The 25489-nt window shown below is 48.8% G+C and overlaps 1 protein-coding gene across 10 annotated transcripts in view; it reads right to left on the bottom strand.

Moving 5' to 3' along the window:
- Positions 1-23599, bottom strand: part of SCMH1 (Scm polycomb group protein homolog 1) — a 71603-nt gene extending 48004 nt beyond the window's left edge. For 7 of the 10 annotated variants that reach the window (XR_008746454.1, XR_008746455.1, XM_055799534.1 and 4 more), the window contains exons 1-4: positions 23469-23599; positions 7220-7281; positions 3832-3916; positions 1072-1140 (exon numbers count right to left, since the gene is read on the bottom strand). Coding sequence is in view for 8 of the 10 variants with exons in the window: in XM_055799534.1 (XP_055655509.1) it covers positions 1072-1140; positions 3832-3856 (94 nt within the window). In the remaining 2 variants the exon portion in view is untranslated. Of the gene's footprint in view, positions 1-1071; positions 1141-3831; positions 3917-7219; positions 7326-23468 lie in introns of all 10 variants that reach the window. The other 3 variants (XM_055799528.1, XM_055799530.1, XM_055799529.1) reach the window with 3 other exon arrangements.
- Positions 23600-25489: the final 1890 nt, after the last annotated feature.

Raw genomic sequence — 25489 nt, forward strand, 5'->3', positions numbered from 1 at the left:
CCTTCCCAAACTGTGATCCATAGTACTTCAGTGTAAGGACAGACAAAATGCCCCAAGAGAGAATGATAATGGCTGATGGTGGCCCACAGGCCAATGTACCTGAGAGTCACCACCCTGAGTCTCACCGCGGGGCCCAGGATAACTGAGCCTCTGAAGCACTGCAGCCACTTCAGCCCTCCCAGGGCTCTAAGAAACCTAGGAGAGCCTTTCATCAAGGCAAACACATTTCCTCTTAGAAACAGCTTAACTCAGGCAATCGTTTAGTTTCTTGTTGCTCCATACTTGGTAGGAAGTATGGACATCATCCTCTTAATATAAGGACATGCAGAATGTAAGGACACAAGGACATCACCTTCTTATACTCCGTAAGTGAAATACAGACCCTAAAATACTTTACTAAATTATACAAGCCTTACATAAACTTCCTAAAGTTGGAAGTCTCCTGCATATCCCCTCGAGAGACAGCCGGAGCTGCCAGTTTTATGAACTCAACCTGCAGGCGCTGTGCACAGGGCCACGGCCGGCCCTAAGCATGCATGGGACACCCGATCCCCAAAGGGTGCAAGAAGTGACCAGCTCCTGTGCCACTACAGCCAGCCCTTGCGCTGTGCTCCGCTGAGCCAGCCAGCATCACCTCTGCAGGGCTAAGGGCCAAATTCCTGCCGCTGGGGAGGAGGGAGTACAGGTCACACCATGTCTCTCCTATGGCCACAAGGAGTGGGCCAGCTGCTGCTGGGAACGTGGAAAACGAGCTTGTGGAGGAGTAAGAGGCTCCTTATGCCCCGGACGCATGTGAGAATGTGGGCAGTTACTCTGCGGCACTCATGGCTGGGCAGTAAGAAACAGATCTGCTCAATCCTGTCTGATTTAAAAATGAGCCAGCTCAGCTGTGTGCTTACCCTGGCGTCTTCTCAGCCATTTTTGACTGTGGTCTGAATTAAAAACATGAGGACTGTCCAAAAGCAGTTTCTGTCTGTAAACTAATTTGGCATGCTGCAGTTTCCCACATCCAAGCAACTTAAGCTTTTTAGGGTAAAAAACCAACAAAGGGAGGAAGAAGGGAGCTCTTACCTTGGTACTGGGAGGGAGACTCTGATGGGCGGCTGTACTTGTGCTTTTTACCATCTTTCCAGTCTATGGCTGAGACAAGAAATAAAACATTTGTGTCAGTGAAACAAGCCAGCTAATGCACTCTTCCAACATTATCTGCTCATGTCACCTGCTTTACAGGCACTCTGTTAGAGGAATAACATCCCCATCGTGACCCCAGGTAACACAGACGATTTGTCTAAATCTATGGGGTGTGCTCCCTTCCTCCACACAGCTCAGGAGACCTGACATGAGGTATCTGCATTTGCATCTGAGTCTCTGCCTAGTCATCACCAACTAGTGTTGTCCCACAATGGCAAGCAATAATGTAAAAAGCAGCAAACTACTAGAGCTTCAGCATTTTGACTACGTGAAGAGGTGGCAAGGCTTGAGAGGAACAAACACGAAAGCCATTAAAAACAGCTCCTGTGGATCTTGTATGCAGAGAAGTGGAGCCTGATTCACTCCTTTTTTATTAACTCCAGGTTACTGCAGCCAGCTTTACCCACACAATCAGCCTCGACCCTCTCTGGCAATAGGGACAGGACTTCTCCAAAAGTCTGCACAACTGCCCTTTCCATGCACAACACCAGGTTACCAACATGCGTCCTGCACAGCTCATAGGAGAGCACAGTGAAGTAGCACCAGCTCTGATGAGCATCTCATCTGAGTTGTCTTTGCTCACAGCAGATTTGGGCCTCAGAGTTGCAAAAGCAATAATAAAAGCTCCCAAAACAGCTCTGGAAAGTGATACGAGCAAGAAGCAGCGAATGCCCATCCCTGCCTCTAGTGGCCTCCAGCCATGGAGGGATGCCAGACCAGCGTGCCCTTAGTAAGGTCCTCCACGTGCTGCTGCCTCACGCACCCTGGGACCGCTGCTGCAGTCCAGTTCATTGATTTTACAAAGCATTTTTAGGGCTACTGCAAACAACAGTTCGGTAGTGCTCTATGAAACATGCCTTGACCCCACAAAAAGCAATTCCATGTGAAAGGAAGAAAAAAGAAAACAGGAAAAGTTTTGAAATCTGATAAGCAGCTGAAGGAGGCAGGCCACAATCTGCTGCTAAAGTGGCTTGGTAAGTCTTAAGATGTCCGAAACTGCTTTTGGACCATTATTTTTGCAATCTTCTCTTCTTGACGTGTTCTTTTTGATGGACAGGACAGCAATGGTTTTATCCATTAAATGAACACGAGGGGCATATGGAGCATGGTCACAGCATCACTAGACATGGAGCAGACAAAGACCCTCCTTGGAGAGACACAAATGAATGGAAAGGATGGCAGGACACCCTTCCTGTAAATGTACTCCTATGAAGGACAGTATTCTGCCATCTCCTTAACAAAGCAAAAATAAAGCACACAAAGTATTTAAGTGAGAAGCAAAAAAGCCCCCCAGGATGAGTAACGCTCCTCTCAGTGTTGCAGAATAGCTGTCTTAATAGCCTCTGTGCACTCAAAGTAGCCTCTCACCATACTCTGCAGGTGAATTTACATTTTATTCTTAACCTTTAACATGCAAAAATCCTCATTAAGCAGGCTGCAAAAGCACCACAGAGGGAAAGAAACACAAGAATTTCTGCAGGCAAATAAAGAAAAAGTTCAATGCATTATTAAAAAAGCAGGTAAGTAGGACAGAAACCCACATGTGCACAATGCAGGTGTTGCTTCTGCAACCTATGGCACGGCATTCACAGCACAGGTCACACAGCCACAGTGGCTGCAGGTGCCCTGCTCCACGAGGCAGAGAGGACAAGCTGTGTGCGAGGCTAAATTCAGCCAGCCCAGTCCGCGGCCACACTGCTGACTAATCAACCTGCCTCTTTTATTACCAAGCCCTCCAGCTGCCTCGCAGCAGGCTCTCCCCATTCCCTGCTTTCCTTCATTTATTTTCACTTCATTAAAGGACAAGCAGTGTTAGGAAGAGGATAATGCTTCTGTAAGATGAACCACCAGAGAAGCAAAGGAGACGTTTAGAAAAAATAAAGGGAGGAGAGAAACTGAGCATAGAAATCTCCTGCAATAAACCTTGTGAGCGTGTAGCAGATGTGAACAAAGAACTGCGGAGGATGCTCCATCCTCTACACTTCTCCCTTCCCCCATCCTCTGAAGCGCATGTGATGAGATCACTCCAGTTGAACGCACATGCATGGCACAACACTAAAGGAAATCAATATTTTTGTTAAGCACAAGAAGTTGAAGCAGCTCAGCTGCAGGCAGCCTGCTTGACTTCACCCTTTTTGTTGGGGCAAGCACGACACAGGTACCATGCATGCAGTCACCCTGAGCATCACGGCTGCTGCTGCGTGTAACAGGACAAGAGAATCAGGCGGTGAGAGGTAAGCGTCCGTAACAGATTTCATCTCCACAAGGTAGGCTGGTCTTGGTTTCACGCCTCATTAGAAGGGGGAGGCTTGTGCCAGGGGAGAAGCAGTTTGCCTCATGCTGGGATCACTAGCAGATGGTGCATGCTGCGGGCTCCGCACAGCACCCTTGCTGCCTGACACTGTGCCCCACAAGCCGCAGGGGTGCACCCAGCAAGGGGCTCTTCCTCTGCCTGTCTCAGGGGTCGATTGATGAAGTGTTCTCTGCATGCTGCTGGAGAAACAAGCGGCTCTGTTTCGAGCTTGCAACCCCCTATCCCCCATGCTTGCACCCCATCGCCAGCATCCCGAAGCACTCAGCCCTCAGTCCGCACCAGCTTGCTACTGGGCCTTTGGCTGTGCCAAAAGCATCACTGCTCACCTTTTTGAGGGCCTGGTTTCCGCATTATATCACCTGCTGCTGTCCTTATCCTGGGACTGGCTTGCTTTTAGATAACTGAAGATGTCTAGGACAAAAGAAATAAACATGAGAAAATTCCCCATTCTGGAGCACGCAGTCATCTGCAACATTAACTAATCACACAGCGGGGAGAAAATAGATGCTCTTTCACCATGGGTTGCACAGAACATCTCCTACTGAACACAAACAATTCATTTCAACCCCCCTGAAACTACAAGTCTTTCTCCAATATGTGGACAACTTCAAATTTACGGCAGCAGGAGTGGCATAAATAAGCAAGAGGAGCATACGCCACTCTTCATGCTAACTCTACAGCGGGTCCCGAGCATGTGCATGGAAGAGGGGGCTGCTCTTACTAACAAAGGGAGGCAGAGCTAAAATTTATGAAAGAAAATACATGGAAACATTAACTCTGGCAAAACAGCATCACAATCCCCAGCTCGCCACTTGCAATTCAAATCGCTCACAGCAGTTCTGGGTAATAAGGATGAGAAATTGGACAATGACCCAGGAAATATTTTTGCTTTTAGTACGGCAACGAGTGTCCAAGCTGTGCTGCGGGGGTTTTTTTTCTGAGTTGGAGGAAAAATGGCTGGACTGTCCCCAACAAGAGAAAACATTTCCATTCTTGTAATATGCAAACGTTACTGAAAATCCAAGCTCTTGGGAGATATGTGGACACGTACACGGAGACCAGTGCTCCTGCACAGCCGAACTCGCAGGGCAGCACCTACTGCATGCACCAAGCCTTGCCAAGTCCTGACAGAAAATATCTAAATGAATGGCTGAGCCACAAACAAGCCCTTAGGAAAGCTAGTAAAAGCATGTTTAGACACTACACTAACTAATGAAAGATTAATTGTGTCAATATAACTCCATTTTGTTCACAGTGGGGCAGTCAGGCTGGAGGACGTAAGAGGAAGCTGTCTCAGGACGCAACACTGAGTTTCTGCTTAAAGGGTTATTTACAGATCCAACTTGGCAAGAAGTTTTGACTTTGAAAACCAGGCTTTTTCCAAACTTAAGAGAAATAAAGACTTTAATTTTCTGTACAAGCACTACAAACTACAGCCTTTTACGTGCAGTGCTTGCAGCATTGAGCAATACTCTGAGAAGGAAAATACTAAAGGAATATTAAATACTAAAGGAAAAATCTCCCTAGTTTTTTTTAATCCAAATCAAAAGGTACACAGTAGTCTCTTATTGCCTCTCTCATAAATAGCATGTTTGTTTGTGCATACTTGTGAAAGGAGTAAAGTTTCTTTTCCTTTCAATAGTGGAAGGTAACCTACATGTGAAAGCTTATTTACAACTTTTAATGCTTCTTTTCATAATTTTCTTCAGTCATTTTTATTAAAAGCTAGCAGTCATGGTAGGAGAAGTCCCCCAGCCATAAAACCCAGGGTGAAAGGTGTTATATAAAGGCATCAGACAAGCATTCACCATCTCTAGCTCTGCACCTCTGCTGTCTGCTTGTCTCCTCCAGACGTGGGACTTTCTGAAGTACCTAAACACTAATAATAAATCTCACGCATTTGGCACAGGACCTGTGCTCCCATGCCACTCAGACGGCTTTTGAAAAGCTGCTTCAGCCTGAGCCCTTCAGAGCTCTACCCGGCAGGGATGCATAACCCTTCCCTGCAGAATTATTTGGAGGAAAAATTTGTGGCCATGTATGAGATGCTCAGATACAACTTGTGGAAGGCTGTGGCTTGGGAGGAGGGGTGAAACTCCTGCACCCTCTGTCCTCACACAGATGACAATAGGAGTAACTCTAACTACTTGTAAAGCACACAGATGACTGCTGGTGTCCCTCAGCCAACACTGTAGTGGGCTTCCAGCAAGATCTCATGCTGTGGAAGAGAACAGGACATTGTAAATGTTGCTCCTGTTAAAAGAAAAATAATAAAAAAATAAGTGGCTCTTCCCCAAAGGAGAAGACTTTGGCTGTATGGGGACTCCCACCCTGTCGAAAGCCACATGGGTGCCTGCCTGGGCACTGCATGCTCCAAAACAAAACTCATCTCATCCAAATGAGATGGCTGCAGTGTGGCTCCTGGCACCCTTCACAGTCCTCCACTGCAGCTCTGCACCACCCAGCTCCCCATACATTCTCACACCACAGGACAGCAACATGTGGTTTCATCCTGCAAAATCACAACTTAAAAAAGAAAAAAAAAGAAAAATAAAAGGTGCAAAATAATTTGTGTGCTTCAGGGCCACATAACACCCAGGGAAGAGCCAGAGCCACACTCCACAATGTGCAGCCTGCCTGCCCTGACTGCAGCTAGCTCTGCACAGTGCAGGTGTGAGCCACCAGCCTCACAGCGTCCCAGCGATAGGGACCAGTCCCTGCCCGCTCTTTTTAGCTATGGAGACGTAGCCCGTGTACCCCAGCCCTCCTGACGCTGGTATAAGGTGGGCTTTACTAACACAGGGCTTGAGAACTGGTAACTCCCGCTGGCTGTAATTTAATTCTACAGTTGCCTCAAGAAGCTGTAAAATCTCCACCTTTGGAGACACTCCAAGTGTCACCAGCCACCATCCTAAGCAGCCTGATCTAACCTTGGAGCTGAGCCTGAATTCAAAGCCAGCCAAGCTCTGTGTGCGGGGCTGGACCAGACAACATCCAAAAGCTCCTTCCAACTTGACATATCCTAGGTGGAATCACGCTACAGGCTTTAGCAAGCCTGAAACACCCCAGTGAAGAGGACAGTCTTCAGTCTAGGGAGAAGAAAGTGAACAGCAGAACATGTAAGGTCACAGGCACTGCAGGACAGGAAGTAACGCAGTACGAATGTATGTGGTCTTTACACCGTTCAGGGACTGAAGATTAAAAGAAAAATCTTAAAGTAATAAATAGCAGAAGCTACAGTTTGGTATCCAAGGGGGAAAAAAGGACTATTTCCACACAGAGAGATCTTCCTGAATGACCCTAGACAAAAACATGCCCCTGATGAGAATTTGCCAGCTGTGTCAATGACAGGAAGGAGACAATCTTACTTTTGCATCAAATCAAGTACTCAAGATTTACATAGCCCACCACATGCTCCAATACTCCATATCTCCAGAACCTAACATTTGTACAAAGCTGCATAGCAGAGTTAAAACTCCCCTCTTTTTCAAAAGCTGTATTTCTCATGCTTGTGTATATCAAGATAATCTTGCAAGCACAGACCACAGCTTTACATGGTGTTGGTTTCTAGAATTTATATCCTGAAAGGACAGATCAACGTATAAATTCACTTCAGCAGGATGGTACCTTAAAAATCTAAGAAGGCCAACTGATTTGCTGCCTTTTGTAGCAAATAAAGTACCTTTCTCACAGTTTCAAACAACTTCCACTCACCGAGATATCAAAAGCGGCAGCGGCTCCACTGAACTGTCATGGGCTCTAGTTCCCCATCATTCCTACAAGACAGTAAAGTCAGTACAAATACTGCAGCATATCAAACCTGAAAGCACAGAGACAAAATGAAGAAGTTTGCACTTAATTGCAGAAAGGCTAGGTTACCAGCTGCATTATTCATGTTCATATTTAATTCATTTAAAACATCCAAATTTAAATTTAAAGACAGCTGCAACAAACATTCCCACTTGCCATAGCAAAGCAGCGCAGAACTTGACACAATTTAAGTTCAGCTTGCAATAAGTACATGGAACCACAGCTGTTAAACACCTTTGATATGAGTAAGATCACATCAACTGAGTTGATATAAAATAGTTCAGCTTTTGTAAAATGAAACTATCACACAAAGAAGGATTTAAAAGACTAGACCTGATTAGTAATAAAAAGGAAAGAGACCACAGGAGAGGCATATAACATAATGAACAGCATGAAGGGAGTGAACTGGGGACTCTAAATTATCCCTTCCACAGTACAGCAGGGCAAACCTATAACACAAAAGAAAACCCCCAAGTATATACCAGGAGAAGGAAATTTTGTTTACTGGAAACTAACAGCCATGATAACATCCTCCACGAAGAAGTTGAAAGACAAGTAAACAAGTAACAGTAAAAAAGGACAAAGACATTCAAAAGCAAAACCAGCATTTGTAACTGCATCAAAACATGAAACACACAGGCCGTTGGTACTCACACCTCAAGCAAAAGCTGACTGAAAAGGTGGGGTGGTCGGTCAAAACCTGCCCACCACACTTCTGTGTTAGCTGCTGTGTTTTGGCAAGGAAAAGCCGAGCGCTTGCCTTCCTACCAGCCTGCAGCCAGGGGCAGGACACAGCTCAAGACACGGGTTAGTTAGCACCCCAGTAATCTCTTCCATTGATTTACACCAAGATTTACACCTCAGCTGTATTTTCCTTTTTCTTGTTCAAAAAAATAAAGGCAGCACAGAGGCAGCCAGGACTGGGAAGACCATCCCAGATCATTCCCAGCTCAGACTGCCTCTCCAGCAGCCACACTGCACAATCCTCAGCGCAAACACAGCCAAAATGCGTCTTAATCTAATTAAGTTCTCCCCCCCACTGCTTTTACCAACAGACTCTTCCCAAAGCTCATCCTTATCATCCCTAAGGGGAGAATGATTCAATTTACCTGCGCCAGACTGGAAGGGACTTTCAGTGTTATAGGGTAGCCTGCTCTGCAATATTCTTCCACTAAATGTTGCAATTGCGATGTCAGTAAAACAAAAAGTGAGAAAATGTGGGTGGAAGGCACTGTCACATCTATACAGACCTCATAAGATGCATGTAATCTCTTCATCTACAAAGCCTCCGCTCCTTCAGAGTGCATAATTATGAAAAGAGTTAAAGCTGAGGTTCTTAATGTCTCTTCTAGGCACTTCTTTACTCCACTAAAGGCACCACTTGCATCTGAATTATTTCCTGGGGTTGTCTGGACTTCCTATTATATGAGGAAGATTATGGTGAACCTTGGGATGGAGGCCAAGTCAGTTCACAGCGCTACCATGTTTGATTGAAAGGGTAACTGAAGTTTTGTTTACAGCATGCCAAGCTTCAAACCTCTTTGGACAATGCAGTTGCCAGCAGGCAAGATGTTTTCAGAAAGAAGAGGAAGAGAACTACCAACAGTGAAGCTGAAAAATGGTTTTATTAGGTTAGATACATACCCCACAGATTAGGATCGCGGAAAAAAGAAAAAAAAAAGAAAACTCTGCATATTGCCAGAGGACTGTGAGAATGACGCTTCTTAGAAATCCCATGGGACAGCAACAAGAGAATCCCGGCTCCACATAATGCAAAATGCCTGCAGTCATTGGGTTTTTTCCTTCCACAAAAGCATGGGTCTTGAGCACCAAGACCAGTCCAGCTAGTAAAAATCCCTTCTACATGACCTCTGCTTCAATTGAGTTTGTCTTCATGGGTATCTTCCCATCAGACACTATCAATGTTTCCAATAATGAAGAGCTATCCCTTACAAATTTCCTTAGGAGATGTGATGGCAGTGTTTTAAGTTCCTGCCCGTCAAGGGTGATGACAGCGCTGCCATTGCAGCTTCCCAGCTGGAAGCTCAGGCTGTGCCGGGTCCTGTTTCAGCACCGTTCTGGAAGCCCGTACATGCACCATGAGTTACACTCCCAGTTGCATCCCGACCCACTTAGAAAACCAGGAAGAGAAGTGATGACCAGTTGCATATGACCACCTCGGCTTGCTCATTTTGCCAATTTTCATTTCTATGCTAGAGAAAGAAAGGTACTTTCAGCCTCCTTGAGAAATTAGAAGACTGCCAGCACGTGATTCCAAACGCTTCTTACCTCTTCTGGTTTTCACACTGGACTTAGCTCCTTAAGATTTCTGCCTGACCTGTGGACAGGATAACTTTTTCTGTTCTAAAATCATGGGTTTCCCCCCCCAGAGCACACTCCAGTGAGCCAGCCAACTGACCCCTCTTCTGGGTAGAAGCCAATGACCAGCAGACAGCTCCCAGCACCACCCTGCACACCAGCCTCCTCAGCACCACAAGGAGTACTGAAACAAAATTAGCAACAAATGCTTACACCAGACCTGAAGGAAACTCTCAAGAATGAGCAGCCACTAAGTTTGAAGAGGCGAGTCCAAATTTTTCTTGACCAACAGGTTTATTTCCTTCCACCTCCCTGTTACCATCCTCCTGGACAAGACCGGAGTTTTATTTCTCCTTGTCTGTGCAAAGCTGCATGTTTGGCAGCTCTGAACAAAGGCTGATGAAGCTGCAGCACCTCTGCAAGCATCCCCCCTCCTTAGGACTCCAGGGTCCTTACGTTCATACTAGGAAATTTTTCAAAGAAACACTGTAACAATGAAGGTTGGTATTTCCATCTGGAGTACTGATCCCCTTGTGTGATCTGAAATATCTGATGGCTGCAAACCATTACTCCTTTTTCTACCAGAAGGATTTTGTGTCATTTCCAACATATCTCTCTCTGGAACTAATTTTCTTTCTACCATGTAAGAAGTGGACTGATAAACTCCAGACATCGTGACTGGCTCCTCAGAAACACATTCTTGTGAAAGATGTTAAGACACGGAGGTGTCTCAAAGACGTGATCACGAGCAACGCACTTCCTTAGCTTCTAAGCCAAGTCTCAGGGGAGAACTTATTTTAAGCGAGACAAAAACATGTGCAAAACTTGGATAGACCATGTCTCTACAATGAAAATATCAACTTTATGACTTCCTTTTGAACACCTTCAGGTTGGAAGGGAGAGGAGATGGGTCAGCCTTCTAGGAAATGACAGCTGGATCATCAGACACTGCTGAGTCGAGCCTAAGGGAAAGCCGATGGCTCAGGATGATGGTGAAAAGCTGGGATCACTGGAAGCAATCACTCCCCACCGCAAGGGAGGCTGCAGCAGTTACCAGCTTTCATGACTGTGGAGGAAATGAAATAAAACCTCGCAGGATTCCAATAAAGGTTTCCTTCTCTCTCAAGAAAAACCCAGCATGGGCCTTGGCTCAAAATAGAAATATCTTGCTGTGTATCGCAGTGAGCAAACCCTGCTCTCCATGAAGATTCAAGAGGCTGCAATAAAAACTACATGTTTGGCACGCTCCCGGAACAGGATACTCAGGCCGAGAGAAACGGAGAGAGGGAAGGGCTTTGAAAAAGAGCCCTTCTTTTTAAAAAATGGCCTCATTGCAGTTGGGGTTAGGGGAGCTTCATTATGCTCCGGAATTAGGGAGCATAATTTATGCTCCAGCATAAAGGGATCCTTCATCGCTGGTCCTGTTGCTGTACTGACTTTCAGGCTTTGTGTTGCCGTTGTTTCCCTTTGGGTGAGCAATGCGCATGCACCACCTCCCAGTGTGAACGGGGCCAACAAGACCATGGCTCACCATAAATGTTTTGAAGGAGCCCCGGGAAAAGCAGCAGGTCTCTGTTTCTGGGTGTTAAGCACAGACGTTTCTGACCTGTACCACCACTGTACCTCCAGTGGAGCTCTCCCAGATGCACCATAACATAAACCAACAGAGAGGACTGACTTTTGGGGCAGGTGAAGCACCATTTACATGTAGCAAACCGAGGGACTGATGGACTTACCAAGTGCTGTATAGGAAGAACATGCCAAAGCAAGGAATTGAATCTGTGTGCCCTAGCCTGATGTTTCTGCCACTGAACCATCTGTGTTATAACTATTAGGTGTCAGCAGGACTCACACAGTCAGATGTTAAGTTTTCTGCCTTTAGAAGGGGAATGGCTTGGGCTATAGCAGTGGAAGCTATATGGAGTGGGATGACAGTGTATCCAACACCCAGCCCACAGAGGTCACTTTGAAGCAGAGGAGAAAATCTATCACACATGCACACTACAGTCCTGACCCTGGTATTTTCCGACCATACCCTGACACCCCGATAGCCAGCAGCCAGGCCACATGCCAGCTCTGCACATACCTGGGTTTCCTTTCAAAGCAATCCCAGGAGCACAGAGGGGTGCAGAGGTGGTGCACCCCAGCACGCCTCCCCATCACCCGGGCACAAACTGGAAGGTACAGACAGAGCAGGGTGCAACGCAGAGCACCCTCTCCCGTGAGGGTGCACCCAGCCTGCCGAGGCTCAACAGGCAGGCCAGACTGATGCAGGCAGTAAAGTTTTGCAGCAATGTGGCTATTTTAATCTGCACTGAGCCACATCCAAAAGCTATTAATGAAAGCAGATGGCTTACAGAAGACCTTGAAATGGGATTCTGTCCATGACAGTTACAAAGTCACCCCATACAAAAGCACACAATAGGACGCTTCGAAGTCTTTAAATAAGAATTTAAACAGGAGTGCATAAAAAAAAGAAACAAAACAGTGCATGGTTTCCATACCATCAGGCTCTAACAGAGGCACAACCTTCTCTCCCAGCTATATGACAAGCTAATACAGCACCCTCCCACAGTAAATCATGACTGCTTTTCCAGACAGCAGTTACACACACGATGTACGTGGCCTCAAAAATGTGCCCCAATGTGTACACTCTTCACAGGTCTCTGTTCAACAGCCAGAACATATATTGTACAAAAACCTGTTTAATCAACCTTATACTTACTCTCTGCTGGACTGCGTCTTACTAAAAACTACTAAAACCTAAGCTCTTTAGGGGATGGGAGGTATGGGAAGACAGTATCAGGTGGATAAATATATGCATCGTTTGTAATACTAATTGATGAAATGAATGTACCTTAAATCCAGGAAAACAATACATACCCACGTCCCTAGCAAGGGGAAACAGGAGTTAATCCAGAAAGAAAGGTCTGACCTCCAGTTGTGTCTCTATTGGAAATGTCACAACAGACCGTGCAACAATGCTGCAAGCTGGATGTGAGAATTCCTGAAAAAAGGTTTTGCATTAACTATTTCTAGTAATGTAAATTCGATAAAAGTTTCAGCATAACATCCTCAGGAGACCATAAGCAGGAAAAGGCAGCTTGAGGGGGAATAAAAAAAACAAAGGGATGGTAATTAAGGGACACAACAGAAATGTGAATGAGGAAAGCCTTGGAAAGAGAGGGGAAGGAGATGACCCAATCCCTTATATTACCCCTGTATCTTGCAAGCACTCCAGCACAAGGGAGGAGGATGCTCCCCAGGGACAGACACACAGGGTGAGGTGTTTCCACTGAAACAGCAGAAAGGGAGATGAGAGCTCAGGGAGCAGACAAGAGCAAACCAGCCCTGAAGAAAAGGAACAAAACCACCACTCTCTAATGAGCTAAAATACTAGAGATGTGGGGGATGATGATGGTTATGTACACCTAGCATTGCATTTTCCTGTCTTGTGCTTTTCTTCTGTAACAATTCTGTAACAATTAAATTGAATGCTTAGCAATAACCCTTGGGAAGATATACAGGATGAAAACTTTCATCTTTAAGCCTCACATGGCATCAAAGCAATCGTTAAGCATGTTACTTAGAGTGTGTAAGGTGCTCCCTTCCCTCATCCAGCACAAAGTAACGACCTTCTCCAGAGTTACTTATTTCTTAACTTCCTGGGGTCCCCCACCAACCCAGTCACATCCTTACTGGCAGGCAGCACTGTGGGGGGCAACGACTCAAGTCACACACTCAAGGGTGAATTCTTACATAGATCCCTATACAAAACTCTGTCGCTGACACACCAGCCATACAGCCAACCTTCCCCACCTGCCAGACACAACTGCCTCTGAGAAAACAGGTTCAGGAGGGCAAAGAAGACCAGGTAAGATGATCCCTTTAGTATATATCTATATCTATATATCCTTAGAGTGCCAAATCTCAGGATCTCTCCTGTCAAGCAGTACAGCCAGATTCAGAGTCAAGCTCTTCCTTCCAACACTCCCAGCAGCTGATTCTTCTTGTGCAAATGCAGGACAGACCACAAAAGTTCCCACTGATTTGCCCCATCTGCAAAAGAAATGCCCAAACCCTCATAGTACAGAGCAGAGCCACACAAACCTGGATTTGCCCCTGCTATAGCTGAAAAGGAGTCAGTCTCCGCTGCTTGGAGTGTGGAGACAGATAATCCAGTCCCCAACAGAGGGAAAGAATGATGTCCAGAAGGGTGAAGGGAGAGGCTGCACCACTGCTGTTGCCTGCCCCTTCCAGCCCAGCAGCAGCCTGCCAAGGCACCAGGGCTGCACGGGAGAAGACAGCTCACAGAAACCCACTGTACCCCAAGGGGAATAGCGTGCCAGGGCAGGAAGCAAACATCTTTGTTTTATTTTCTGGCTCATGTAGAGAGATATTAATTCATCCATTTCTTAGGAAAAAGAAAGGAAATTGCAACAGTGCAACATGTCAAGACAGACTAGAAGAGCCAGGCTCACCAAGGATGGGTATTAATTACTGCTTTCTATTTTTATCCTGTGTATAACTCTGGTCTCGTCTGTGACTTAAGGAGCTAAAATCCCAGGAGTCAAAACTGTAAATCTACTGAAAAAGGTGAAATATCCTCTACAGGCTGCAAAGTCTGGAGAAAAAATTCTAACAAGCACCCATCAAAAACTTCTGTAAATTTTAATAACAAAAGAAAAAACAGTCTAGCAGTACACAGGAATATTATCTCAAGAGAATTACTCCCAGAGAGGAAAAATCACTAGCCAGATCCTGCAAGAAACCCTGAGCAGATTGCTTTTAATGATGTAAAGAAAAAGTTCTTAGGCTACTTTACTATCCTGAAGGGCCAAGAGTTTGAAAAACTAAGATACGTTGTGGGGCCCTCCACTGTTGTCTGTACAAGCCACTATGAAATCTCTTATTTTGGCAACAACATGTACATACGGTAGACGCCAGTATAAAAAAACACAACACAACATGACCACAAGCGACCAAAAGTCCATCCTGCAGCTATGAAAGTATGTTCAATGGCTGCCAAAGAGCTAATGAAAAAAATGCACTCTTACAGACTCTATCTGCTAGACATTAAACTACCTGCTGGACATTTTGTACAGCTTATAAAGCCATAAAATATCACAGGGCATTTACAGATTTTTCCAGCTGACAACAATATGAAATAACTGAACAGACCCAGAACAGACAGAGTCCTCTGGTCAGGCAGAGTGGATAACACTGAATATATACTGCCACATACACAAGCAGAAATCATGCCAGCAATGCACAAGATGAGCAAAGCTCATGGTGATGGAAAATGAGCCAAGATAACAAAGCCATCCCTCACCCTCCCTGTAATGCTGGATCAACAGCAGGACTGCCCAGATTTACAGTGCAGGGACTTGGATAATGCCCAAGTGGAATCAGTTCCTCCTGCCCTGTCTGGGGCACAGGCAATTCACCATCAAGTGAGCCACTGTCTCCTGCCACGCTGGGAGACATGTGGCATTGTAAAGCCACCCAAACCCCTCCATTTTGGGACTGCAGAAATGACAACATGGATTTCACCCCTGGAGACATGTGACAAGCCAGGAGGTCTGGCTGTCCACCACAGTTTATTTCCCTTGTGCTAAGAGTCAAGGCAAGGTGCTCCAGGCAAGCAGCGAGGTGGTAGCCTTGCTGGTTAGAGCTGATACCTCTTGCCAATTAGTCACCCATATCTCCTGGATGATGTCACATCAACTGCACATAACATGAGGTACAGCCGATATTCTGCTACAGAAAAAAAAGCATTTTACTGAGTAATCTGCACCTAAAGACAGAAATACTAAGAGCACCAAAACCTGAATGGTGTTACTTCCACCTCCTAGAGAACAACATGGGAACCGTGCATGACACTGTTACTGAACCAGTAAGAACTACTAACATGGATGGAAATTAACAGCCCTAGCATTTGGTGGCTGATTGCTAATGTAGTGATGTGCTAAGTTTTCAACCTTCCATCTGCAGCTGATACTCTAATGGAGACCCCCACCTGAAAACATTTTTTAATGATTCTGTCCTACCTCAAGAGTTATTTCCTTCAAGAGTCTGACTAAGAACTCAGGATGCAAGCTGATGCTGAGGATGATTCCACCATCTTTTTGCTGGCAGGTGCAAGCTTGCCAGACACCAGAAACTCTTGGGCTGGAACTGTGCAATCGCAATCAGTACACCGCTGCCCAGCCCAAACACAGCATTATGCAGCTACAAGGCTCCCAGTTCAGGGCTGCCTCGCATGGGGCTTGCTACCAGCAAAAAGCAGGGAGTATCACTTTCCACCTGCTAGGTACCTTCCACCTGTCTTACAGGTCTGGAGAGCCAGCGTACGCACATGCAGAAGGGTGTTTCTTATCAGACTGTAGAGGCATCCAGCCAACAGAAGCGTTCAAACAACTGCTTGACAACACAATTGTGCTCTAGGTACACGCGACAGTGAAAAGTTTCACCAAGGACTTCTGCAGAAGCAAAACGGAAGTAAAATTTTGAAGTTTAATACATAATGAGACTAAAAACTACAGCGGCAACAATTTCCAGGAGCTGGGCAGATAAGAGGGCAGGGGCACTGCAAATGCATCATGCACATATGCTGTTAAAGTCCTGCCTTGCAGGGCTGCTGAAGAGTCACACACTGCCAGCACAAAAACACAATCCAGGAAATATATGAGCCCCTGAGATAGCAATTAGCAGATACTAGTGGCTAGAAAATACGGTAAGAAAGCAGGATAACTGTGTTACAGAAATCTTCATGCAACGCAGTAAGCTTCAATATGGTAAGTGGCCAGCAGTCCACCCCAGCCCATCTGGGCTTTGCAAGGCAGTAACTCTCATCCCATGAAAGAATTTCAGTGCCTCACCCCTTTTCTTTCCCCTTCCTGAAAAAAAAAAAAAAAAAAAAAATCAATCACAGCCATTTCAACTGTAGATCTCTCTCTGAAATGCATCGTAACAATTTTATCAGACTGAAATGAAGAAATGTTATGATAATGCCTTTAAATTATTAGGAAGACCCACTGCAGCAAGTTAAGGGATGGGAAACTAGCTGCAGATGCACATTTCATAAAATGTTCAACCACTGGAAAAGGAGACAAAACCCCATGACAGAGAACAATATTCTGCTCCTCTCTGCTCAGCAACAGTTTTATCAGCAGCGTCTCTATATGATGTTTTGAAGTAATTTAACTTTTAATGTCATCTTGATTTTTGTATTACTAGCAAAAAACTCTGTAAGATGTTTGAGACGTGCATTTTTCTATAGAAGTATGAGACAACTGGGGAATTCATGATATACAATTTTAATAAAACACATGTCACCTGAAGCACCACATTTTCACTGACATCAGCACAGATCAAGGACTGTTAGTTATGGCCGATACAACACAAGGAGTCGGGACCAGGGCTTCCCAGCTGCCACACATGTGTAATTAAACGCACGGCAGTGCACAAGAGCCAGCAGACATTCTCTGAACACAGAAGGGAAAGGTAGAAAGGAAGATCAAACTCTACACAAATGATTGCCTTTACATATACAGAATTTTTCTTCTGTTTGGTAGCCTGCCAGAGAGAAGGTGAAATGTCAAAACGGTGGGGTTGAAGTACAGCAATACCGGCCTGAAATCAAGCAAAGCTCCTTAATCATCTGGATAGTCAGGCACTGGAGTAGATTGCCGAGGAAAGTCTGAATCACCATCATTGGAAATCTTTAAGAACAGCTTAGACAGACTTCTAGGAAACACTACCTCGAGTTAATCCTTCAAGGTCACTCCTAGAAACACTGAAACAACCAAGACTTTCTTCATAAGCATATATCTGATCACACAACCGTTGCAGTAATTTGCTGGACTGTAGCATCTTTTTTTAAAATTTGCCAGAACAAGACACACACACACCCCCAAAAAAAAAAAAAAAAAAAAAAAAAAAAAGGCAAACACACTCAGTGTATAGAGAGCAGCAGCCTCCAGGCTGCAGGAACGTTCGCTCAACTTATTTTTAGAAAGTGGAATTGGTGCGACTTCCTCCTCAGTCCACATCAGACTTCATCAGCTCTTCTGCCTGATCGCTGCGCCTTCATTTAAATAACGCTCCGTGTACATACAGCAGAAATTTCTCATACTTTACGTGCACCACACGGGCAGGAAAGGCCACGCTCTGGCACAAGAGGGGAGCCACACAGAGCTGCAAAGAGGTGGGGGCCTCTTTGCAGCAGTAACAGCAGTGAGCACGTTCAATCCGAGCTTGGGGAGCCAACCTCACCCTAACGCAGTCACCTCTGCAGACCAGCCGGTTTCAGGGCATAAAGCAGCACGGTGTGGACGGTCTTTTGTGCTGCTAGGAGCCAGAGCCAAGTCCAGGTTCTTGGCTCAGAGAAGTGCTGCTCGTCCCTGTGTCCCCCCACGACGTGTGTGCAGCCCATCCCGGCTTCCTGAGGGCTCTGCTTGCTGGCTGCTGGCAGCAGGGGACACAGGGAGGGCAGGCAGCCTCTGGCAAGCGGCCCAGCTGGACACGCATCCCACGGATGCTTCAAACGCAGGCAGGCGGAGAGGGCTCGCCGTGGTGGGAGGAGGCAGGGGCTTACCCGAAACAGGGAAGGGAAAGAGAGGCCCAGGAGCAGGGGATAAGGTGCAGCCGTGGCACGCAGGGAGGTCAGGCGGACAAAGGCCGGCAGCGGGCTGGAGGCATTGCAGCACCGCCTCTTCCAGGCGGGCGGGCGGCAGGAGGGCGATGCTGAACCGCATCCCGAGGGACTGTGGCTTGCTCGGTGTAGAAGCGACGCTGGGCTTTTCACCCTGCACAGAGCTCTGCCAATGCTAAACTGAAAGAAACAGCACAAGCATCCTCCAGCTCCGCCACCACCCCCCTCCCCAACACAAATTCCTTGCTGGAAAGCAACAGCTTTTCCACCACCACCCCCCTCCCCTTCCCCCCGCAGGACCTTGCCCTGGAGCCAAATATCAGCAGTACCCCAGGGAGCTCAGAAGGGTGCACCTATCCCCTACAAGCCCAAGCAAACCACAGCAGATGTAGCTCCAGCAACATGTGAATCAAACTTGTTCCCTCACCACAACATCCAGGAGAAGGGATCTGACATAGTGTCCGCTGCAACACAGGAAGGGCCAGGAGGGAGGAGGAACTGTGTTTCTCAATGGGCAAAGATGGAGCTTCACAAATTTCCACTGGCATCTACTCCTACGGTTTCCATTGCTAAAAACACAACTGAGACACTGAGAGGTTTCTGGACTGTTCACACTGTGTCTGTCTGGAAGACATAAGAGCTAACTGAAGTTGGTTAACTTGGAGCACTTGGCTGGGAGGAGGTAGCTCCAAAAGGAGGTAGGCTTCTGTCTGGTGCCAACACCATTCTATTTACAACACATACAAAATAACTTGTGAGCAAGAAATGGAGAGAGGTGTACATATGTCAGCAGCACAAGCTTGTCCCAGGGGAAAAAAAAAGATCCTGCACTGAACTCTCACATCAACTCCTTCATGTCGGTAATCACCATATCGACTCATGTCTGCTCTCGTTCCCTTATCTCAAATGACCAGTTACCAACCAGAGAGTGGAGCTGCAAGGGTGACTTACTGCTGCTGACAAAGTCAGATCTCAAGAAGACAAGTGCTGGTAGACTCCTCTACAGCAGCTTAAGACATCACTCTGTCCATCTGGCCTGTTGGACGAGGCTGCCATGCAATCAGCAGAGGCAGCAAAATGGACATTCATCTTTCCCTTCAGTTCACAGACAATTTCTTGAACTTTTGCTCAGGATGAGTCTGCATAAAACCATGAGACTATGCGCAGCAGGAGAGGAGGCACAGAGGCAAATTCTGCTTAAATCCCTGCTACAGTGGCAGAAACATTTGGTAGGTGTCTGAGCGAACCCTGCAGAATTGCAATACTGTACATCATGGTGTCTAAATCTGCTAGAGGATGTCTGTCAGAAAACTTCATAAAAGAGTCAAGTACTATTCTGGTTTTTTAAAGAAAATTTAATGCAGATGGAGATCTCTGGGCATTAAAGTTTTCAGTACCAGCCAGGCTGCAGCGATGTCCCTATACCAAACTGTCCTGCTTGGTGAGAGCTCACAATTGAAGCTACTTCTGCAATTTCCTATTAATGGAAACTGCTATGCAGGACAATCAGCAAAGAGCACAGCTTTGCAAACTAGAGGTGGTGGTGATCTCCAGTGCTCAGGTGCTCTCACCAGATACTGGTCTGACACCACGGTCTCAGGCCACTAGATATGGATGAGTCTTTTGCTCTAAGCCCAGTGAGACCTGGTGATAGAGATGGAAGATTTCACGTGCTTCCTCTCAGACATGCACTATCACTTTAAACACTAAGCAAGCATTCTATAAAAGTTTCCACTATTAAGACACTTAAGCTTGGTAAGAAAGGAATTTTTCACAAATGCATCTGAAAAAAACCCACAACAAATAAAAGGCATTTTCCTTTAGGACTAGACCCTGTCATCCTGCAAATAAAGCGGGATGAAACATTGTTCATATCACTCAGCCTGGAGAGCACACGCTACACCAGGGCATACTGCTGGGGTGAAGGAGGGAGTCAAGAGTTATAGTTCCATTACACTGAAGTTTAGTTCTGGGGATTATTTTTACCTTGGCCTATTCCTGAATTATATAAAATATACACATATGCAGGAGATTAACCACCTTGCAAAAGAAGCTGGCAGCCAGAGCTGCTGCTCTGTCCTGAATGTATCTTGCTTCATGTCTCATGGACCCCTCCTGGCCATCTTGTTAGGAAACTTTTCAAACATAAATGAACAAGTAAGTGACTCAAAATCTGCTTGTCCCATCACAAACTGAATTTCAGTTGCAGCGAAGAAAACGAAAAGGAAAAAAACCAGGGGGCTAGATGCAAACATTATGGCTTTAAGAGACCCAAACATGCCAAGCTTTAACTTATACCAGCTTGGAGCCCACACTGCTAGCACGCTACTCCCGGTTTTGCAAATAGGAGTTCACTGAGCACGCCAAGTCCTTTGCCACAAATGCATGGTTCAACATGCAAATATGCAAACATCTGATCTGCATCCTTTTTCACATAACAGTAACTTAGACATACCCAAAACGGGGTCACTTGGACCAACTTATTACAACTGCTCCACAGAAGCTCAACTAACAGAGTCCTACCACGCCCAGCCTGACCACAGAGCTTTAAGGAAAGTGTGGATCAACAACAGAGTCCAGAGAGGGGCAGAGATCAGCTGTGCAGACAACAAGCCCATGCAAAATAGCAAAGAAACAGAGTCTAATCAGCTCAGGAAGAGGGAAAAAAAAATAGTCTTCAAATACTTCAAATTTTGCTACAGAGATGTAGGGAGTAGAGTGTTCTTCACGTGCCCTGGAGATCAGAGAAGCAGGAACAGGCTTAAAGTGCAAGACAAAGATTTTAGATTAAACACCACAAAAACCTCTTTAATGGTGAAGAGGCCCAAGTGTCAGCATACATCATCTGCATAGGATGTGAAGTTGCCAGCAGGAAGAGCTTCAAAAGAAGAAACATTACCCAGGAAGGGTTTCAATGTACACCTGACCTTACCCCACGGTTGGGAAACAAGGACAGCATCTCTGCAACTCCTCTCTAGGCACACTGTGTCTGAGGCTATCAAACAGTTTCAGAGATTCCTTTAAATTACATTTATGGCATAGACACAATCCACTCTACTCTGAAACACAACTACTTAACGAATAATATATCACGATTTATACCCTAGCAGCATCTTTCATTTAAAGACACCAAACTCTGCAGCAAAATTCACCAACTTTCTAGAGATGTGACTTCAAGAATTAAAATATTACTAACATTTTAGACACAGGAAAACCAGAGGGCACAGGGTACAACTTGCAGGATATGCCACTTGTGCTCCTGTTCTAAGCTCTGCATTTGCTTTAATTAGCTGAATATCTGATTTATTTAATACCAACTATTTGACCAAAAAGCAGATCATCAAGATGTAGATTTATTGTTTCCTAAGATGTAAACACTGATACAGGAAGACTGAGGGTCAGTGTATCTCTCTCAAATAAAACACACTTTTACCTTTAATAAATACTTTAAGTATCACAGAAATACCTGTACTTCCTTCTTGCCCACTGTAAAGGGCTCCCCTACTTCTGTCTGCATTTTCATACCATCTACCGGGCAGATCCTGAACTACCCAATCGCACAGCGCAGGCCCTGCGGGGCTCAGCCCACAGCACTTTGTCCAAAGCTGAGCCCCCCATGAGACAAGTTTTATCCCCAGGGCCAAGCCACAAGCCGGTGCTTGATACAAAGCACAAGGGAGGTATGAAACCACCATCCCGCACTCCAAACGTTTGCAGCAAGGGCATGGGGGCACCACAGCCCAGCCAGCAGAAGGGTGAGGGTAAGGAAAGAGGAAGGCAGGGAGGAAGAGGAGGAGGAGAGGTGGCTGTCCCCCTGCCCGCAGCCTCGGGACAGCCTGCTGCACGCCATTGCGCAGGCAATCGAACCGAGCTGGGAGAATATTTTTGCCCGATATTACTGGCTGCCGGAGAGGAGCTACCACATGGCTGTTCTCAGCCACTCACTGCACAGTGTTTACTATAAACAACAGTAAACCCAAACAGAGCCAAAAATCAAAGCTGGGTACCCTGGAGCTGGGTCTCCGTGTCCTGACTTTACGCACCGAAGTAATTAGTTTACTATTTCGCTGCTGATCCTAAAGCATCCCAGGCCAAAGGGAGCCAAGTTGCTCAGTGCATCCAGAACTCAGGCTGCCTGTTTAATTTGGTGTCTCTGCCTTTAGTCGTCAAGATTCCAAACTGCTGCCACGGTTTTACACAGGAGCTTCAAAGAGCCTCCGGATTAAACCTGAACGACGCGCAGCAGGAGCCTGCCTGACACTGTGTTCATTTTTAAACACTTTAGAGTGCACGGAAAGCGCAGCCCTCGTCTTACCCCCGCTCTGTCAAGCGCGGGGCTCGGGGGGGGTGGGGTGCGGGGGGCTGTGGAGGGGGCGCGGATGTTTCCCCAGGGACGGCGGTTACGGGGTTTCTCCGCCCGGTGCCCGGGACCACCCCGACCCCCGGGGGGCAGGGGCCGGCGGCAGGTCCCGCTCAGCGCGCCGCGGTCCGGCTCCGCGACGCGCCGTGCCCACCGGAGGGGACCGTGAGCCCACGAGGGGCAGCCAGGGCACAGCCTCCCCGGGCTCTGCCCGCGGCCACCCCCGGGCACCCCCCGACCGCCGTCCCCAGGCCCGCACAGCGCGCTGGGGCCCCGCAGGCTCGGCCGCTCCGCCGAGCTCGCCCCGAGGCCTCCGGGTGAAGCCGGTGACGGCGGCCCGCGGCAGGCGGCAGAGCTGCTGCGCCCCGTGTCCCCCCCCCCGCGCCGCGGGGGCCGTCCCGGCCGGGCCCTGCCGGGGACACCTGGAAGAACAACAAAGCCCCTCGGGGCGGCTCCGCCGGGAGCTGCGCCCCGGCTGGGACGAGGCAGGCGGCCCAGGGCAGGCGCGGGAGGCCGGCGCAGACCCCCGGGGCCTCTGCCCCGTGACCGGCGGGGGGCCGGCGGGAGGGCCCCCGGGCCGGGCGGGCCCTGACGGGCGCCAACAGGTGCCGGCGGTGACAGGCCGCCCCGGCCCGCACCCGCCGCGGCCCGGCCCCGCGGGTGAGGCGGCGGCCGGGCCGCGCTGACAGGCGGGATCCGCGCCGGGCCGGGCCTGCCGCGCTGCCGCCGCGGGGCCTGCGGGCCCGACCCCCGCCCGGCCCCCGGCAGCGCCTCGCCGGGCCGCGGCGCCCCGTGCCGCCCCCGCCGCCCCCCCTCACCTGCGCGGCCGCCGAGCGCTGGGGCTGCTCAGTCCCTCGCCGCCGCCATGTTTCCGATGCGCAGGGAAGGCGGGGAGCGGGGGAGGGAGCGGACAGACCCGGCCCGGCCCGGCCCGGCCCCGCGCCGCCCCCTGCCGCCGGGACGGCGCCGCCGCGCCGCGCTCGGGGGCAGCTCGGTAGGGCCCGGCCCGGCCCGGCCCGCTTCAGCCTTCACGAACTGCCCCCGCGCGTTGAGCGCTGCGGGCGGCGCCGCGCCGTGTCCGCTCGGGCCGGGCCTCCCGCAGGGCCAGGCCGCTGCCCTCAGCCCGCACCCCGGGTACGGGGCAGCCCCCCACTGTGAGCCCACGCACGGCGTATGGGCAGACCCACGCCATGGTCCCACAGCCTGCGGACAGGCTCCGCTGTGCCCACTCGGGACACCCTGGGCACGGGGCAGCCCCCCACTGTGAGCCCAGCCTGGGGGTGGACCCCCAGTGCCCACCCGGACCCTCTGGGTACCGGGCAGCCATGTCCATCCATGTGTGGGTCTGCCCCCAAGCCCTGCCGGGGACCGCAGGGCCAGGCTGGACCCCAAAGCGCAGCCAGCCAGGGGGACAGGCAACCCCTAGTACCCTCTTTCTTCCCACCCCTCGGCAGCACGTTGCCCGCCGCCCACCCTGCAGCCCTCTCCCAGACACACGTCAGTGCCCCCCCTGTCCCTCCCAGCTAACAGGATACCACTGGTGTCTCACCACCCTCATGGCCCGATCCGCAGCTTGCGCCCAGGGACCCCTGTGCAAGGGACCCCAGGAGCACCCATGGCCTCAGTGACCTCTCCCGACCAGAGACAGACCTCCCTGGGGACCTCCTCCGCCCTGTAGAGCAACCAGAGCCCACCCACGGTACCCCAAAACAGCCCCCAGCACCCCTCAGCAAGGGAACTCCCCAGTAACAAGTGACAGGACAAGGGGAAACGGGCTCAGGCTGCGCCGGGGCGGTCAGATCGGGTGTTGGGAAACATTTCTTCACCGAGGGGGCGGCCAGGCACTGGCACAGGCTGCCCAGGGAGATGGGGGGAAAGTCACCGTCCCCGGGGGGTGCTGAAAAGCCACGTAGATACGGTGCTTGGGGACATGGGCCGGTGGTGGGGCTCAGCAGTGCTGGGGTAACAGTTGGCCTCGACGATCTTTTCCAGTGTAACCAACTATTTGACACATGGCTACTGCAAGGGCCACCGTTGCCCCCATGACCCCCATCAGTGCTGCTTTCCCCCCCATCCCTCTGAGCCCCATGCACCAGCACACACGCAGCTGCCTCGCCAGCACTCTGCATTAGCAGAACCCACCGCCTGCTCACCCCAAGCCCCCACCCAAGGCAGTCATCTCCCACCCTTGCCAGTCAGGCCACGGCATTCCCAGTGCCAGCTCCCAACTGGGGATGCTGTTTCCCATGTGTTCCACACACACACTCTGGCTGCGGGGCTGGTCATGCCAAAGGCTCCACTTCCACTGTAAGGTACCACAGCTCAGCAAGCCGTTCCTCTCAAACAGCAACCACATCACGCTGCAGCTGGACACAGAGCGTGAGATCACATCCTCTCCCTGCTTGCTGGATTGCCTGGAGAAAAAACAAAAATTATTGGGTCCTGGAGATCAGTTGTCATCTTCTAAGCTGCTCGTGCAAATGGACCTGAAGGGCCCCTGCTAGGTAACGGTGACTTTTCACGACCAAGATATCTCGCTGGGACAATGGAGACATCCCTTTGGTGTGACTCACAGACGTATGTGACAAGTCTTCTCAGGGAGAAAGCACCTGAACACTTTCCAAAGTGTGTGCAGTGACACGGCCAGCATCTGAGTCTCTCCCTGAATGATTTCTTGTTCTGGGGGATTACACGGAAACTTGTGCACTTTAGGGCGAAGTTGAAGCGAAAGACCAGAAGGAGCCACCCCTGGTGCAGACAGGGCTTGGCTGAGTTTGGAAAAGGTCGTGCCTGAGAAGGCTCTGCCAAGTGTGGGACTTCCTACCGCAAGGGGCTTTGC

The sequence above is a fragment of the Falco peregrinus genome, chromosome 3 (assembly GCF_023634155.1).
Source record: "Falco peregrinus isolate bFalPer1 chromosome 3, bFalPer1.pri, whole genome shotgun sequence".
NCBI lineage: Eukaryota > Metazoa > Chordata > Aves > Falconiformes > Falconidae > Falco > Falco peregrinus.